The sequence below is a fragment of the Lepidochelys kempii genome, chromosome 6, assembly GCF_965140265.1.
Source record: "Lepidochelys kempii isolate rLepKem1 chromosome 6, rLepKem1.hap2, whole genome shotgun sequence".
NCBI classification, from domain to species: Eukaryota; Metazoa; Chordata; order Testudines; family Cheloniidae; genus Lepidochelys; species Lepidochelys kempii.
This window is the reverse complement of record NC_133261.1, coordinates 45300379-45319977: the sequence shown is the minus strand read 5'-3', so window position 1 is coordinate 45319977 and position 19599 is coordinate 45300379. Positions and strand designations below refer to the sequence as shown.

Sequence of the window (19599 nt, the reverse complement as noted above, 5' to 3'; positions counted from 1 at the left end):
CCAAACCACAAGAAAATGCCTACACAGGATCAGCAGTGTGCCAGAGATCCCTGAAAGATTTAAACACCTGTGCAGGAACTACGGCTGGAAGCCCTGTATCTATTCTGTGTCCCTCAAAGAATCCCCAGGGAATATAATAAAGGAGAGGGGATAACTGCTCAATAATTATGCAAGTCCTGGATGATTACATAAGGGTGGACAGGCAAATGCAGGAATTTTCAAAGACTGTTTGTTCTCTGAGAATTCAGAAGGGCTTTCAACCAAACAACATTGATACTAATGCTGTCTTCATCTCCACTGTGATTCCAGGTGACCCTGTATACCTACCTTTTGCCTTGTCTAATTAAACCATTCCCAGATTACGCAAAGAGATACAGATCCAATGGTATGCTCAATAAGTATGGGATATAGTTTTTGGCAGACAAAGCAAGGTGGAGAGGTCCACTCACCCACAATGACAACTCATTAACTAACTTAGCTATTACAGCACTGCATGCTGCATTTTGCAGGTCGCATATGTGAAAGAAAAGGCAATGTCTTCTAAGAATACAAGTGAGGAGACAGCAGGGTTTACAGCAACAGATGTAATTTGGGACAGGCAAGCTGATCCATCCAAGATCAGCATGATGCCCAAATTAGAAGTATTCTGTGCACACCTTTCCAAACCATTAACAGAGATGGAACAGAACTAAATATTACCCCCTTTTTTCCTGTATTAGGAGTCATTTATAACAATCTCTTCATTTGTACAATGAGGGAGTTCACGGAAGAGGGATTTCATGCGGTACTGATATGGCTGTAATCACTGACAACTTATGCTACTAAATGGGATTAAAAGTTATTATGATGCTTTTGATAGCCATTTATTTTTCTCTTGCTTTGTTATTTGTATTAGTTATGGTAAGGGAATTTATGGGGACACAAGTTGATCTTTTGTATTGATACTGAACGGTATGTTCAATGAACAAATTGCACAGAAAGTACCTTCTATACAAACAAGCTAGCAGGACACCAGTGCCTTCATATCAGCCTCAGGCCAGCTGGCAGCATGCTGTGAGGAAGGCCTCCTCTGAGACATGCAGGTGACAGAAGGAAAACAAAATCAACGACATTGATCTCTGTGAGAATAACACAAAACTGAGCTCCACAGTGCATGCAGCATTATTTGCACAGGTAAGTGGCCTCTGGGAAATACGACCCCGTGTAGCGTTCAGAAAGCGAATGAGACAAGCCATTTAGGCAGCACCCAGTTTATTGTGAGGTAGTATTGGGAAGACTGTTTGCATTGTTTGTGCTATTATGCCACTGGAACTTCATTAGTGGAGATTGCCATGGGGGTTAGCATTGCTTGCAGCAAGCATCACTGTTAAGTAGTGACACAAACATCCACATATATTTGTATGTGCGTGAGTTAACATGAACTGTGTTACAGAAGTGCTTGGAAGAACATGCTGATGGCTACTGTCCCGCAGTTTCTCATGTGGATGAAGATAGTGACTGTCCAAGCAGACGTTCTTACACAGGATTTGGGGTGCTTGACATGCAAAGCCACAGCAAAAACTTGTGGCATCACTCTGGATTTATTCTGATGGCCCAATGTCCTGAGGCAGTTTGTAAGAGAGAGAAGCTGACTCTTGATGGTAAACATGGATGCTTTAGCTGAAGTTCTAAAAACTGTCCAGAGGCTACTACATCCACTAATTTTCCTCTCAGTGAATCCACACCCTACATAAAATGTCTGAAAATCAGGACGCTAGACACTATTGGCCTGGAAGTTAGAGGCACATTGACTCCCTTTTACCACATTTTTGGGAGGAAGTGGGTATAAACGTATATACGTAAACTAGCTCAAGTTCTTAAAATGAAATATTTCAAGCAAGAGTATGTCAAATCAAAATAAATGATTAATTGACCTGGATATCTAAGGGATTTAGTGTCTCCAGTAAACACTCAACACGGTTACCGTGCCAGCAGATTTGCCCTTGGAACAGACATGACTTTTCTACACCTTACGAGACTCAACACACTAGTTCTGTAAAATATTAACAGTTTGGTCAATATTAGCACTTTAAAAAAAAACAAAAAACAAGTGTTAAAATCAACAGCAGTAAGAAAGTATCAAAAGGTAGGACTGTGTCCAACTCCAAATCTCCAGCTGCCACGTGTCAATAGTAGAATCCCACAGTATTGGAACATAAAAATCTGCATCAGATCCTTCTCTCTCTACCAGATCTTTTCACTCAAAACTTCCATAAAGGACAGTGGGACTTGGGACCAAGTAAGGACAGCAAGAGCTGGCCCTATATTAAGAGTAGTTGTTATGCCAGTTTTAAAACAGTTGCTTTTCAAAATATCTTAAAGTAAAAGTTCCAAAAAGTGTTTAAGTCCCATTTTCATGTGACTTGTCTGAAAATGGGACTTAGCCACTTTTAAAAATAAAGACCCCTGGTAAAGTTTTCAAATAGCCAACCATACATTAATCATTTCTTAAACTACAAAGCACTACTCTTCCAGAGTAAAAACAAATTATAAAAAAAAAAAATTTAAAACCCACATGGATTTTTTCCCCCCCTTTCTCACTTATTTTCCCCGAGGAATCAACAGAACCATGATCTATTGGAGGAATCAGCAAGAGCAGCACCATTAAATGGACACTAATATAGACATTATGGGGGAAATGGGCTTTGTACAATTTCAAGAATTCCTAATAATTTAATTTTAAGGCAAATTACAGACAGTGATCTTGACCCTGAAATTTTGAGCTCAATGGGAAGCGTGCACACAGAGAGCCGGCAAGACAAGTCTTATGTAGACACAGACATTCATGTGTATTGATTTTAGAAATCAGAGACAGAAGAGACTCCAATATCATTTAATCCAAGCACTGGAAAATGTCACAGAATTGTTCTCCAAATGATTTACCCTGTGTAATTTTAATAAATCCTTCAAGCAACAGATTTCCATCACTTCTCTTGACAACTTTTAGGCCCACGACCCAAAAGATCATACAACTGGGACATTTTCTGCCAATATCCAGCCCTCATTTTTCTCTGTTCATACCATTAAGTATATGTAAGTTCAGCTATCCAAAGGAACTGCCTACAGAACATGAACAGAAGAGAGCCCACCACTACCTTTGTAGCTATGAGACCAGGTGATTATTCCCTTGTAAACTCTTCAATGGGAGTCCTTGGCACAAAATGGCAGCCCCATCCAGCTGTCAGCCATTTTACTTTTTTAGGAAGCTGAAGTTCGACATATAAAATATTGCAATATTTTGGTTACTGAATGGTCTCTGGCTTTCTAGGCTTATAATTAAAACAACCTGCTAAAAAGCCCTTAAAATTAAACTTTTCAGGCAATTAACATGGACTTGAAAGGTTTTAAATTAAAATAAACCTCCACCGCAAAACTTGAAAAGAAGCCACTTCACAGGACATCTTGACGAATTAACCCCTCCAGTTATGCTTGGAAATAGAGTTCCAAGCTCTCCAAGGGAAGCATTCTAGAGGGTGGGGTCCCTGGCCTGGAAGGGGCAGTGATCTGGGTGGGGTGAGGGAAGAGGAAGACTAGCAGGGGGTTTTGTAGGATGCAGCTCAGACAAGACTCCCCAAACTTTCCTGAGAGAATGTGTGTGTGTGAACCTCAGCTCATTCAACTTCTAAGGCAAGACTCAACTCAGTGAGTTCAAGGATCAGCTCAGACTAATAGAACTATAGGCCCTTTCCTGGTCTGATTTTGGGCTTTTGCTAATTAGAAACCAATATGAATTCTAGATCCTGCAATCATGTAACCTGGGAAACAGGACAGCTTCTTTCCTGTTTCTGGGTGCAGGAAAGGAATTCTAAGGGAATAAGTACTGGATCTGTCTAAATCTTGCCTAATCTAAAAAGAGTCTAGAAGGGGGACTGGAACCAGCAATCCAAGTGGGATTAGTTTTGGGGTTCCAGCATGGGTCTGCACTCCAAAGCTGCAGATTAAATAGGCTCTTCACCTGTCCATCCTCTACACTGTATTTGGAAAAACAGCAGAATCACCACCATAGTAGGAATTACTTTAAAATCATATTTAAACAATTCAAAATAGTGCACAAGTACAAACAACATGGAAGAAATTATTGGAAGTGACGAGAGGGGTAAATTCCCTGAATCCCCGCTGAACTAATTCATATATTCCAGTGGCAAGTGTTTTTTTCATTCCTCCCCCAGCCTTACAATGGCTTTTCTTTCCCTTTGGTGATGAAATAGCAGTGTTGTGCCTTGATTTCTTGCTACGCTCCTGACGACTGAGCGCTAACCCACTGGCTAGAGTGGAATGCAACAGCAAACTCTCACTTTGTTACCACACAATAGAAACTTTAGAGTCAACACAGTGCGGTGTTTGGTTCGGATGATAGGAAACAATTGGTCCCATTTTGTGGCTTGAAAGGGGACATAATGAATGTAAGGGGAGACAGCCCCCATGACTGGTTCCAGTGGGAACCATGCATCTGTGTTCATATCTTGTGTATCTGCCAAGCAAATACCAAACATCAAACACTGACAACTACAGTGTCCAAATATTTTAGGAAAATTGTCACTTGGTATCATGTGTCATTAAAGATTAAATGAGACCATGGAGGAGTCTGCTGCTTACCTAAATTATTAATATTGGATTGCTGAAATGGATTTGTTCTACATCTGGGATTCTATTCCCACAGCAACACAGTGTGATGTGAAATAATAGGACTTTGGCAAAAGCACTTTGATTACTAATAGTAAACCTTGTGGTTAACTTACCAATTTACCATGAAGTTTGAAGCTTGCAGCCCTTTGCCCTTACAGCCCCACGCCCCGTTTGCAAAGACAGGAATGAAATATTCCATATGTTTTCTTTGTCAGTAACAGGGCTATCGAAAGCAGGGCCACATTAGTCTCCCTGCTGAGGGACTGGGTCATGCTATTCATGTGTAACCATGCAGATGTCAAGAAAGTAATGGGAAAATTCTTCAACAAAAAACATTTTCACAGAACGAGGTTACAAAATGCACAACTCCATTTGCAGCATTATTCAATTAAGCTAAATTAAACAGGTTTGGTAGTATTATTAAATTAAACTAAATTAAGCTGAGTAGCTCTGAGGTCACACAATGTTTTATGATTCAGTACCAACTGTGTATTATTTAGAAGTCAGAACACAATTTCTTGAAGTTTTATGGGGAGACATTCAGCAGGCTCATTGTTTTTCTATTGTTAGGTTATTCAGTTTTTAAAATAAGATGTTTTAAGTTTTAAAAGGGAAAGCTTAGCTGAACAGCCATTGGAACACAGTGTACAGCCATTTTATTCTTTACGGCCTGATCCTTCAAGGCAATAAGCCCTCCCAGAAGGGGCTTAGCAACTGCAGCCTCACCGTTGGGCTTGTCTTCATGGGGAAAAAGCACAAAATTAAAAACAAATAAACAAAAATGTACAAGCTAGCAAGTGCTGTAAACACCACAAAGACACAACCCTATTATTGCTAGTGCACTGTGCCTCCCAGGCGGTGCTCAGCCCTATGCTGGGTCTTTATGGCGTGAGCCTTCCCCTGCATTTTTATATACACAACACGTAGGAACCAATTACTAATTTAAAAAGGTGAAATTCCACAAGACTCGTAGCACTTTACTTACATGCAGTACCTGAAGATAGGATCGAGTCCCAAGTATTTTAAACTGCACATCAGATGATGCAAAATAGTGGTTTCAAAATGGAAATTAACCTTCACGACGCAGAAATCTTACAGCTAAATTCTCAAAACCAACAAATGACTGGAGACTGCTTAGAACTAGTAGATCCTACAGACGTCATTATTAATGTAGTTATAACCACTGATTTCTGTCCTTATCAAACACTTCCTGAAACTTAGTTCTTCCTCAGTCATTTCTCCAACTTTGGAGAGCTTCAAAACAAAAAAATACATCACACCTATTTTTCTCCTCAGGAGAGTTCAGAATGTGGGACTGACTGGCTCCTATTTTATAAGAGGAAGGAGTTGCTGCAAGTCAGAGACTTAAGTGGGGGATTTTTGAGGCGTTGAGGACCTTCTTGGAGTCTGGAAGGGAGAGGGTGAGGCACAAGTTGACAGACTGATGTAACCTGATGATGATCCCACATAGACGGTCTTACTGTTTGTAAATCCATACCACATTTATATTGACAGAATGCCATGTTGAAGGATCCCAAAGCTCTTTACAGATACGACTCCAGAGATGGGTGTACACAGCAGATGATTAACAGTACACAGTAATTTAGGACAGGGCAAAGGCTGAAAGACTACTCCAGTGCAGCACTTCAACAGCATTTCACCCTCACCATTAAAATACAGACAAGATCTGAATTACAAAATTCATCTCGCTACATATTAAAGCGTCAAGCTTCCACAATTGTTATGCCATGTTATAGTAAAATACTTCTATCTAGTTGTATCAAAAACTGCATTCGATCAGTTAAGTGCAATGAAACGACAAGTTCATATTTTTAACTGTGCATAATACACTGCTCCAAGCTCTCAGTATAATATACCTTACTTTTCAGATGTCCTCATTAACATAAGTCTCCTCAAGTAGAAGTCCCAAAAAAAAAAAAAAAAAAGCAGTTTCACTTTATCTCTGTCATTACATGGAGTCCACAATATTTCAAATATGTCAGTTTATGTTTCAACTAATGTTTTCTCAACAGCCAAAATGCATTGAACAAAACACTCCTTTAATGGGTTGGTTTCATTTTTAAAGCTCAACTGACTTTTTGTGGTTTTACTAAGCCCCAGGACACCATATCAGTGTGCAGGTATAGGACAATGACACCTAAGAAAACATATGACTTATCTATAATTCCAAGTAGACAAATACAAAATACCAGAGGCATGAGATTGACAAAAACAATATCAAGTGATTTTTTTTTTTTAAGTAAAAGCAAGTTCTTTCACAGATGTCATACTCCAGCCAATTGCAGAAAATATGCCGACACCATAAGCTGTTCAGAAACAACTCCTTTTTGTTTTTTTTAAGCATATGTTATAATATTGCTATGCCCCAGTATATAATGTTGTCATTAGTCTGCACAAAAGACCCTTATATACAATAGGGAATATTGATGGACTACACACCCACAAATTACTGTCACATGCATACAGTAAACAAACAGATACAGAAACATTTTATTTTCCAATCTTTCAGTTGTAATAATAAGCATTAGCAATACAAATGTAAAATCATTATAAGTTTGGAGGTGTCTGACATGAAAGTCAACAGGAGTAACAGTAGCTCAGCACCTCTGAAAAATCAGGTCACTACTTTTGCCAAGCACACCAGCCATCCCAGCATTAGTCTCACCAGGCACTAACGTATGCAGTTAACTACAGGACATTCTACACAGGCTTGATATCGCACCAGCAACAGGAGTTTAGCCATTTACTTCAATGGGAACCGGATCAAGTCCTGTAACATGCATTCTCAAACATTTCCAGAGTGAGGACAACACTAGATCGTGACAGGGACAACCTTCCCTCCTATTCAAAATTGTATGGACAACCTTCCTCTCTCATTCACGGTGACATAAAATCCAGTGGCAGCTAAAGCAATTGCTTACATACCAGTAGGAGAGAGATTAGGAAAGCATTTAATCCATTTTTAGCTGACTTGTAATGCAATTTAGCAGCTGGAAATAATGAAGAGCCAACTTCATGGGACCAGATACCCTTCTACAGATCAGATTGAGAACTTCTCATTAGTAAATAGCAGCAGGGTTGTTGCTTTTTGTTGGAGGGGGGAGGGAGAGAGGACCAAGAATGCCAAGAGGCAGATATGAAAGATGAGGGTAGGTAGGCTTCACCCGCAAGGTTCAGGGACAGTGTCCAGATGCAGATGAAGTGCCCAGCCCAGATGCTGGGAAGGTGGCTGGGATTTCTAGAAAAGTGCTGCCCATTAAACTCAAATTGGGGTCTCTCTCTTATACCAGCCTTCTGCTAATAGGTGTCTTAAGTTTGGAGCTCATCTCTTCTCTAACTTCCAGGAGAGAGAAGGAGTTTTCTGTCTCCTCCTTCTGTCAGCCCAGCCTCCTGGGTGTAGAAAGACTGTCTGGATACTCTAGCCTCCCTCTCGCTACACCTCCCCCACAGCGAGGGTAATGAAGGAGAAAGTGTTTCTGCTATTCTAGCCCTCCTACATTCTCTTTCAGGTTCTTTATCTTGTCTATGAACAAATCCAATATCCGAGCTTTTTCCAGGTGGCAGCAGCATAGAATTGACATGATTTTTGACAGTTTCACCGCTGCCTACAGAGTTCTGAGGACAAGGTGAAAGCTGCTCAGTCTTGCTAATTTCACTCTGTTGAGGCTTTGGAAAACTATGAGCAGCAGCAGGGGCACTGGAGCTGTCTGTAGGCCCTCCACAATACAAATACTGCACCAGCTTACATTTGATTCCCAGTAAGAAGGCAATCTTCACTGATGAAGGCTAGAAACGCTCAGTCTGATTTCCCAAGGGACCAAGAACACAGTAGCTCTCCTTCACCTTACAAGGAGGTAAGAATGCTTTGCCCTTCTGGAATCTAGGCCAGTAACTTTCTCTGTGTTCATAAAAAAACAGGGGAAGTGTCTCATGAATGTTTTTTTGAATGCCTGAATTGCATACTCCAGTATTTTTCATGTTAAACACATATTTACTAGTAAAAGCCTATCAAGGGTTAAAGGGAATGATTTACCAGTACACACTTGTTTTAAATTAACGTCCTGAAATTTTTCACACAGCAAACTGATTTCCATGCTCCCTGAAGTCACGGTTCTGAGCCTCTGCTAGTCAGCATCAAACAAGAAATGACATATGGCTGACAATAATGAACTCAAGGTGCAAAAATAAGTGTCAAGTGCCTGACAAATTAGACACTGTGGTAGGGCATTGATTTTTGGGGAGAAGGAGAGGCACACAAGAGTTTTATTGTCAATTTCACATTTTACACTTTTTTCCTTAACACCTAAGAACCATAAAAAAATCTCTACCTTCTCCTGTAATACCTAGGACTTCATATTTCTTATAGAAGAAAGATGACACACGAAAAATTATATACTTTAAATGCCCCAATCTTGCAACCAGATCAGCTTGAGAGACCCCTCACTGAATTCAGTGTCACTCTCCACAGCTACAAGGATCAGCTCACCTGGATCCAGTTGCAGGATCTGGGCTGATATATCCACTCCAGTGTTATTAGCCCAGACCCATGAAGAGTCTTATACTCTGCTTGGGTGCAGAGCTCTGTGGTAGCAGATCAAGAAGTATTCTGACAGGGTTTTGTTTCGTTTTATTTTTACAGTCCTTTTAACACTTCGCTGTTTATGCTGTTTTTAATTTTTGTTAATGAAGAATGAAAAATAGATTAGTCAGTTTCATTTCAGTTTCCCTCTTGGTTCTCATCCATTAAAACAATGCTAGATATATACACTAAAATATATGTATAGAATGCTGAAGGTGGGGAGATGAAAATATTTCTTTTTAAAGCAAAACAGTGTTTTTATTGTTGTCAAAATTATTTGTTATATGTGTGTGGTCTGTCTTTTTCTTTAAAAAAGCCTTAAAAGAAAAGAAAAGAAAAGGAAAGGAAAGGAAAGGAAAGGAAAGGAAAGGAAAGGAAAGGAAAGGAAAGGTAGCTTCCAGACATGCCCCTTTTAAAGAAAAAAATGAGTCTTTACTATATGAATAAAAGTGGACTTTATCACTTATCACAGTATGTGGCACAGGCAAGTGAAAAATTAAAGTGCAAAGCCTTCAAACCTATAATGAGATAAGGCTTTTCTATCTCAGGAAAATTATTATTATGCTACATTTTCCAAACTGAAGATCATGCCTGGCCATCCTTGCTTTTCAACATATTCCCTCTGTTAGACAATGTTCATTGCACCTAAGCTGGCTCCTCACCATTCTAATGCAACAGTAATGTTATGGATCAGTTACAAGGCAATGCCTTGTACATGCTACCTACCATTGGTTTAAGCAAAATGCTACATAAAAATTCCAGATGGGAGGGGAGAGGGGAAAAAAAAAAAAAAAAGACATTCAATTATAAAAACACACAAGTTTTGTTGGATGCAGCAGGACCAGTCAAGTGATTATATATATTCAGCAGGATTATAGTAACTTAGCCAAAAAAGCCCAGTTGGACCAGATTCAGGTGCAACACCTTCTTCGAGATGGGTACAATAACATTACAAATGCAGAGACACCAATTATCAAATAGCTAGACCTTGCTCATTTAAAAAAAAATTTTGATTTTGTGAAGCTGCAGAACAACTGTAGAAAATACAGCATTGAAACGGATTGTTTTAAAAAGTCATTTAACCTGATTTTGGCAAATAGCAAAATTAACATTTCCTTTTTGAAAGTCTACTAGGAAAAAAAAAGACTTTTTTTTCTTTTGTGAAGTGATGGATTTGGGAGAAAGGGAAGACTAACTAAATATGCACAGTAAGAATAGAGTGCATTTAAAACAAAATTAGGCAGCAATTGTGTGTTTTCGCCATGCAGGGAGGAGAGTAGAGAATAAAAACCAATGCAAACAAACACGTGAAATGGGCTAGTCATTTATTTTTTGTCAAGGTCCAAATTTCTTGGTCAAGATATGCCCAAGGTTCAGACTCCAGAGAAACATTTTTCACATTGCAACAACAATAATGATAATAATAAGTAAATAAAAAGATTTCACAGTCCATTCAAAGGTGTTTGGAGTTCTGGATTTGGCCCACGATCTGCCTATTGATTACATCAAGATTGTGCCGAATCATGTGGACACTAGAATGCCTATGGTCTTGAAAACATACACACAAAAATTTGAAAAACAGTAAAATTAAAGCAAAGTAACCAATCCCCCCAAAATTGCAAACACTGTCAGGAAATAATTTTGTTTGAAAGAAGTTCTTGGGAAGTAAAGGGAGTGGATTACTTGCAATTTTAAGCTTTCAAAATTTTTCGGCAAATCTTGAAACATAATGCTATGTATCCTAACGATCATTGGCAAGAATAAGGATTATATTTATGGATAGGTAATATACTTTTCATTTTTAAGATACTAATTAAATACTATATTTTATTATTTAAATGGGCTAGGATTTTTTAAAAAAATAACTAGTGATTTCAGAAGCCCAACTGAGTCACCGCAAAAGAGCCTGATTTTCAGGAGGTATCAAACACCCACCCTGTGAACATATCAGACCTATTTAAAGTGTCCGAAGTGGGGAATCCACATATCCAAGTTCCCAAAGACCACTAATCACTAATCAAAAATCTCAGTCAATGTGTCTTCACCCTAGACTTGCACCAGGATTAGACTTGAAAGTATAGTATTTGGGGTTAAGGAATACCAGCAGAAATATAAAAGATGCCCTCAGCATAACTTGCTTTGACCACAGAGAGAATATTTTCTTTTACATAACATATTGCCAGGTCATTGACAACATGCAAAAGATCAGTAGTGTAGTGCAGGGTAAACTCAGTTTATCCATTTCTAATTTGGGGAATATGGAGTTAAGTTTAAGTTAGTTCATCCACTTCTTTGGTTACCACTACACCACTGAGTAAGATCATGTCAAAGAACAAGAACACACTGCATCAATTTAAAAAAAAAAAAAACCTCATAGATAGATTCATAGATATTAAGGTTAGAAGGGACCATTATGATCCTCTAGTCTGACGTCCTGCACAATGCAGGCCACAGAATCTCACCCATCCACTCCTGCAATAAACCTCTCACCTATGTCTGAACTACTGAAGTACTCAAATCATGCTTTAAAGACGTCAAGGTGCAGAGAATGATCCAGCAAGTGACCCGTGCCCCATGCTATAGAGGAAGGACGAAAAACCCACAGGGCCTCTTCCAATTTGCCCTAGAGGAAAATTCCTTCCCAACCCCAAATATGGCTATCAGCTGAACCCTGAGCAAGATTCACCAGCCAGATACCCAGGAATGAATTCTCTGTAGTAACTCCTATCCCACTCCATCTAACATTCCATCGGGCCTATTTACCATGAATAATTAAAGATCAATTAATTGCCAAAATCATGTTATTCCATCATACCATCTCCTCCATAAACTTATCGAGTTTAATCTTGAAGCCAGATAGGTCTTTTGCCCCCTCTGCTTCCCTTGGAAGGCTATTCCAAAACTTCACTCCTCTGATGGTTAGAAACCTTCGTCTAATTTCAAGTCTAAACTTCCTGGTGGCCAGTTTATATCCATTTGTTCTTGTGTCCACATTGGTACTGAACTTAAATAATTCCTCCCCCTCTCTGGTATCTATCCCTCTGATATAGATATAGAGAGCAATCATATCTCCCCTCAACCTTCTTTTGGTTAGGCTAAATAAGCCAAGCTCCTTGAGTCTCCTTTCATAAGACAGCTTTTCCATTCCTCGGATCATCCTAGTAGCCCTTCTCTGTACCTGTTCCAGTTTGAATTCATCCTTCTTAAACATGACAGACCAGAACTGCACACAGTATTCCAGGTGAGGTCTCACCAGTGCCTTGTATAACGGTACTAACACCTCCTTATCTCTACTGGAAATACCTCGCCTGATGCATCCCAAGACCGCATTAGCTTTTTTCACTGCCATATCACATTGGCGGCTCATAGTCATCCTGTGGTCAACCAATACTCCAAGGTCATTCTCCTCCTCCCTTACTTCTAATTGATGCGTCCCCACCCTATAACTAAAATTCTTGTTATTAATCCCTAAATGCATGACCTTGCACTTCTCACTATTAAATTGCATCCTATTACTATTACTCCAGTTTACAAGGTCATCTAGATCCTCCTCATTAGCTTTCATCTTAACATTTCTGCTTTGGCATAATCAACTTGCTAGATAACAGTTATTTTGCAACAAAGCAAAGCCACAAAGCCTATGATCAGGAAAAAAACATGTAGCCGATTGTATAATTCTGACTTCGGGACCCAAATAAATTTTACCCAAAAAATGGCTCCCTACAGTAACTGTATCAACAGTCTCTCTCCTCTCTTGTTCCTCCTGATACCCACTGGATTCACCCGTACCTCATCTACACTAATCCCCTCTGTTCATATACTTCTACTCCACTCCCTTCTCTGTATTTTTCCCCCCCAGGCTGCCTTGTTCATGGAATATCATCCAAAAGAAAAAAATCCCTGTTCATCAAAATACCAGCCTTCCTCATTCAAATGCATCATCAACAACAAGAACAAGAATAATAATAAACTTCCATGTCACCCAAAAGCCATGAGTTATCCTCTTTAAAAAAAAAAAAACCCTATCATTATATGTTTAATGGAAACATCCTGCTCTGCTCATACCATAACTGAGAGTACGTCTTCGCTAGCAATGTTAAAGCACTGCCGTGGCAGTGCTTTAACGTGGTTGTGTGATCACGGCGCAGGGCTGGGAGAGAGCTCTCTCAGCGCTGTTAAAAAAAAACAAAACAAAACAAAAACCAACCACCACCACCCCGATGAGGGGAGTAGCTCCCAGGGCTGGTGCACTGTCTACACTGCCACTTTACAGTGCTGAAACTTGCAGTGCGCAGGAGGGTGTTTTTTCACTCCCCGAGCGAGAAAGCTGCAGCGCTGTAAAGCGGCAGTGTAGACAAGGCCTAAGTAACTAGATGATCTTGTTATTGAAACCCCAGTCCTTCCTTCCTTCATCCCCAACCGCTACCACTGTGTGGTATTCACTGATTTTGTCAGATGTAAAATTAGTATTTGTCAGATGTAAAATTAAGTATAGTAAAATAATGGAAGAACTGTGAACAAAACATACCAAGAGGAGTATCCAGTCTAGGTTACTCAATTGACCATTGTAAGGTATCAGTACAAGCAGAAATAGAAAGAGACAGGAATACAAATGGACATCCACTTGTGATTCTATTCAAGCTAACCTGATATGGAAGATCAGGGAATACATCAGTATATTTTTATACAGATAGAATGTAGTATTAAGATTACACAGTTAAAAGTTATCAAGAAATGCAGTGTAGGTCTAACAATGTTGGTCCCAGAATAGGTGAGGAGAGAGACCTACAGAAGTTGGTCCAATAAAAGATATTGGAACACCCCTCCCACCTTGCCTCTCCAACATCAAGAAAGGGAAGACTTTACGTTCTTGCAGGGTACAGGGCAGGTGAAGGATATGGCCATTGTTTGTCTAGAGAGACCATTTTCTGCAAGCTTGGGTTAATAAGGCAGCAGCACACCACAATGACAGTTTCTTGGACAAAACAAAAATGCAAACTTAATTTTGTTTCTAAATGAAAGTTTAGAACTCATAGAATATCAGGCTAAGATGATGCTTACCAAGTGTGCTGAATTTTCTATGTCTTATAAAACTATTATTCTGCCTTTCCCCCCATATCCAAAACTTGGGAATAGCTACGCTCCAAAACGGAGACTATTTAAATGCAAAGTTTCAAAAAGCAGCCATTGTTGAGTTCTGTGTTTGAAAAAATCAAAAGCAAGGACAATAACTGGCATGCGTGTGGGGAGCATTTTTAACTCTTGCAGAACAACAGAGCTAAAAGGATTTTGCTCAGACGTAGACTGCCCAAACACCAACACATATTGCAGTATGTATCACATCCCACCTTCAAACAGAAACCAAGTACGGAATAAGTCAGCCCCAGAGGTGAATTTCCGGAATCTTATCAGCATATGAAACCAGGGAGTTACAACTGAAAGAGTTTGGCAACTATATCTATAGTGGGTTCTAGTTTTAATGGCTTATAACCACTTCTGGACAATAAAGGCAGTCTCACAGATATACAGGGATGATAGCCTAATAATCGTAACCCCAGAGCACCTTTCTCCCAAGAATCTTAAAGCACTTTACAAAGTTTGGCAAGATCCCATTTTACATACGGAGAAACTAGGGCACAGGGAGCTTATTAGCAAGTCTTAGGGCATGTCTACATAGCCCTGCAGTTCGCACTACTGGGGCGTGAATAGCACTGCGCATCAAAGTGCTGCGCTATAACTCCCCCAAGTGGATACTGCGAGTGCGAACTAACATGTTCACACTTCACATTCATGTAGACCTCCTTCAAACAGTACTACACTAATGTTAACGCAAAGTAGGAACCTTTTAGTTTGGCCTGCAGCAATTAGGGGAGTTACAGCACAGTACTTTGCTGCACAATGCTATTCACACTGCCATAGTCTGAGGCCATGTAGACATACCCCACGCCTGCACAGTAACAGTGGCAGAGTGAGATCCTGGTCCTCCTGTCTTCCAGTCCCCTGCTCTTAATCATGAGAAACACTGCCTTTGCAAGAGAAACGCAAGGAAAAAGCCAGCTCCCACTATTACATGGTACTACTTTGCGGTCTTACTGTACAATACAAAGTAATTGCTAAATAATATTTATTCACTGAAATATGCAACTTCCTGCTAACAAGTAAAAGACTCATAAGATTTCAGGCTCAATAATCTGCTCTACGCAACCCAAATGATAAAAATACCTGCATACCTGGTACATGAGAGAAATGGGACATCTTTTGCTAAGGTAGAAACTGATGAACAAGTACTGGTAAACCCTGATAATTCATGCTAAGAACCAGGAGACTCTTTACATAGTCATGAATTTCATGAATAAGAAAGTAAATGAACACACAAAAAAATAAAGACAATTTCATCAAAGTATAGTTCAGTATTGATTTATGAGTATGCATCATAATTTCCTATAATGTGCACTGTAATACATTTTGCAACAGTAGTGAAGCTTTAGTAATACAAAATCTCACTACAGCCCTCTGCTATTAAATCTTTGCTGAGAAGTGGGATAAGCCTGGTATGTTTTACTGTGAAACTTAACAGGTTTGTGGATTAGCAAAAGTCTACCATAGTGAAAGCTCCTAATCCCTCTTCAGTCATCTCACTACACAAGGGAAATGTACAATTAAAAGTTTATAATAAAATTACTGAATATTTAACACAGATGCCAACTAGCAAATCTTGCCTAAAGTGCCAACTTTCATGCAGGACTTTAAAGAAACGATCAAAGAGACAACCTAAGGTTTAATATGAAAGGAAACTGATTAGCCAAATTCACGAGACTATTAAAACAAAGTAAATAAAGCTGTATCAGAGATAAAAGTTTTCTCGTTCCACCTTATAGACGCAATAGTTTGAACAAATTAACATTTACTGTGCTTAATTAACAACATCTACCTCCACTACAGACTTGAAATGGTATTTTGGCAGAGGAATGGTTAGTGTTGTTTATGGATGGACTACCTAACTTACCTTCCAGAAAAAAGAGCTTAAAACTTTTGCTGGGAGCAGCACATCTAATTCACTTGCTAGCTAGTTAAATACACTCTGAATTAATATGAGGATGTTGCAAAGGATACAAATACTTGACCTCTTTCCATATGTTAAGGTGGAATTCTGAATTAAGGCAGGTAATGTAGTTACCTGCTATATTTACCTCATGTTTAACATTTACCTATTATCCTATTCTTTTTCCTCATTTGTATGCAAACCATCTAATCCTCCTTGGCCTTGCATACCTGAACAACAATTAACATTAACCCTTGAACTTCTCTGCTCCTTTGAGCAATACGATACTGCTACATAATTCCATTTTCAAATGTAAGAATTGATTGTTTTTCTCCCTCACCTCCAGCCTTCTCACTTGGCATATTCTGCAGGTAGTCGGTCTCCTGCCATTCTAGATACCTAATCTGCACTTCACTGCCTGAAGTCTATACATCTCTTGTTGTTTCCTTTTTCAGCTTTGGACCTTGCAGAGGCAAAGTAAGTAAATGAACCTGCTTCGGAAATGCCAACTGGGGAAAGTCATCTCCTGCTCTTGATTGATACAAACAGACTTATGGATTTCTTCAACAATTTTTTAGGAAATCCTTCTGTAACCCCAAATGCTTACAACCCAAACATTCAAAGGGAACGCCCCAGGTGGTTAGATACCAAGTTGATAAACACACTTTAGAAACACTGAAGATAGAGAGTTCCCAAGTAAAAAAAAATTAAATGTACATAGCACTGCTCATTTTTTATTGTTCTTAGATAATATGGTCTCCACTTCATAAGGCTGGTTTGACAGACAGAAGGGTCAGAGTTTGCTGTACTGAGACCTTAGAGCCAGCAAAATCAAAGTATTTGCTTAGTAACAGTGCCTGGATCAATGGGTTTTTTTGTTTGTTTGTTCTTGTTTTTTGTTTTTGTTTTTTTACTGATTATTCTTGAATCCAGGTGTTTCCTCACCCACCATGCCCAAATTTGGCAGCACAAGAATATTGTCTCATTGATTCTGCCTTGCTCAGTTGATAGTCTTTGCTTGTTGACTGGGAATGGGCATGCACCAACCAGCACGGTCTCGGGTTCTGTTTGTTTGACACACACTAAAAAGGTGTCTAGGTCCAACTTTTACCCAGATCTGCGGATACCCGGCCTCAAGATACTAAAAGCCTGTAGGATGGGGACAAGGAAACACGGACACAACGAGGGGTCTATTTCTCGGGGGAAGGGGCTCTATTACAACAGAGACAATCTCTCCTCTCCTCTTCCTCCATCGGGCGGAATAAGGTAGTAATAAGGTACAGCCCACCCTTCTCCCACCTACTTGTCAAATGGGATGCAAGGCCAGGGGAATTAAGATCACCAAAAAGCCTGGCAGAAGGGCGGGCTGGGCTCTAAAAAAAAAAAAATCTTTTAAAAAAAAAATTCACGAGTTTGTTTGTTTGTTTTTGAAAGCCCTTGGCATTAACCTAGCCCAACCCCAAGTGCCCAGACGGTCTCCGTACTCTGCCACACTAACAGGTAGGGCAGGCATCTGCCCAGGCCATGCTGCCAACGCACCCACCCGGGAAACCTGTTTGGGAAAGTCTAGAGGCAAAGAGGGACCCCTTCTAGCTCCCCAACCAGTCTCCAGCTTCTTCCCCCCCCCCCCCCCGCCGCACCGCGGCGAAGCCCCTGCTTGTCCCCCGGACTTACAGGGCGTGAGTGAAGGCGCTGAGTCCCTCGGGCAGGGCGATCAGCCCCCTGCCGGAGCAATCGACTCCTCCGTCCCCATCGCAGCTGCAGGAAGCCGGGCAAGGAGGAGGGGAAGCTCCGCCGCTGGGCCCAGCCGAGCTCCCGAAGCCCCAGGCGAAGAAGCCGAGCAGAGCCAGGCACCGCATTGCGAGCCCCCTCCGGTGCGTGCGGGAGTCTCGCTCCAGGGAGCGGCGAGACTGCCCGGGCTGGACGCTTCGGCTCGGGCCCTTTGCAGAACGAGTCCTCCCCGCGCCCGCGGCAAGGCGCCTCCCCGGCTGCCCTGGCCCCGCGCGGAGCTGAGCTGAGTCCTTGTTCCCGCAGCTCCCTCCCCACTTCTGTGCCCAGCGCAAGCGGCGTGTCTCGCCCTCTCTCCCCCTCTGGCTTCCCCTCAACACCGTGCACACGGAGCCAGCACTTCAGCGTCTCTCCCTCCTCCCTCCCGCCCCATTGAAAGGCGGCAGCAGCTCCCTTCCCTCTGCGGGGCTCATCTCAAGCTAGCAGGTAACGTGCGCTGGGCTTTGCCTCCGCCGTGGCGCTCTCCCTGTTGCTGTTGCTGCCGTGCCGTGTTGCAATGCCTAGGAAGTGAACCGTGCAGCCATTCTAGCTCCTGCCCGCCTCTCCTGCTCCACTCCCCTGCTTGCCAGGAGCCAGACACACCAGTCCAGCTCCGCAGCCTCCTTTTCCCTTCTAGGGTTGCACAGTGTCGGGGCTCCGGCGGTTGCTCTATGCAAATCGACTAGGTGCGGGTTGCGGAGAGTGAAGCCGGCGCCCGCATTGGTGCAGAAGAAATCTGTGGCTGATTAATATGCAAAGAGGAGCCTAGCAGCAGCCAACGGGCGAAGGGCGCCCTGGCCTCTTTGGTAAGTGGAGCACTTGGTGGGCGTTACCCCGACAGATGAGTGACAAGGTGGTGGTTCAAGTGGAATCCCTGAGCTGGCTGAATTGGTGATTCAAGGTTGCACACAAGGCAGCAGAGGTGAAGGTGGGGGGGTGACTGGAAAATGCAAGCTGCGAGGAGTGCGCTGAAACAGAAGTGAATTCATAGAAACTCGAGTCATCTTAATTATGGTAAAGGGAAACATTAAAATTAATATTTTAAACATCGGTTTCCATTTCCTGCATGACAAGGCACTTTAACTATTAAAACCAAAAACTGTTTTTAAATCTGATTTTTTCAATTTTTGTTTAAAAACCATGTATGAGTCCTGTACTACCTGAAGCCCATTCCTCCAAACACTGACTTACCTCAGTAAGCCCGCCTGTGTATGATCCAGGCCTGACTTTACTTCCATGAGCAATCCCCATTAATTTTCCCCTGTATAAGTACTCATTTTATTATTTGTGTGGGTCTTTCATAGGGCAACAGGATAAAATATTTGCTTTAATATGGAAATGTCATCATAAAACCACAGAAAAATTGGCAGGGAGTTTCAGGGGCAGGTTTAATACCCAAAATTACTTTGAACTCTTCTTTTTTAATTGACTGTATTTTAAGTTTATGGTGTCCTTTTAAATGTTAAGGTACTGGTGTCATTGGGATGTGTAATATAATTGAACACATTACTAGTCTGTGTAATCA

At 41.0% G+C, this 19599-nt stretch overlaps 1 protein-coding gene across 2 annotated transcripts in view; it reads right to left on the bottom strand.

Moving 5' to 3' along the window:
• Window positions 1-18762, bottom strand: part of LGR4 (leucine rich repeat containing G protein-coupled receptor 4) — a 125547-nt gene extending 106785 nt beyond the window's left edge. For both annotated transcript variants that reach the window (XM_073347792.1, XM_073347793.1), the window contains exon 1: window positions 17982-18762. In XM_073347792.1, the coding sequence (XP_073203893.1) occupies window positions 17982-18166 (185 nt within the window). In that variant the 5' untranslated portion in view covers window positions 18167-18762. The remainder of the gene's footprint in view (window positions 1-17981) is intronic.
• Between the last annotated feature and the right edge of the window lie 837 nt (window positions 18763-19599).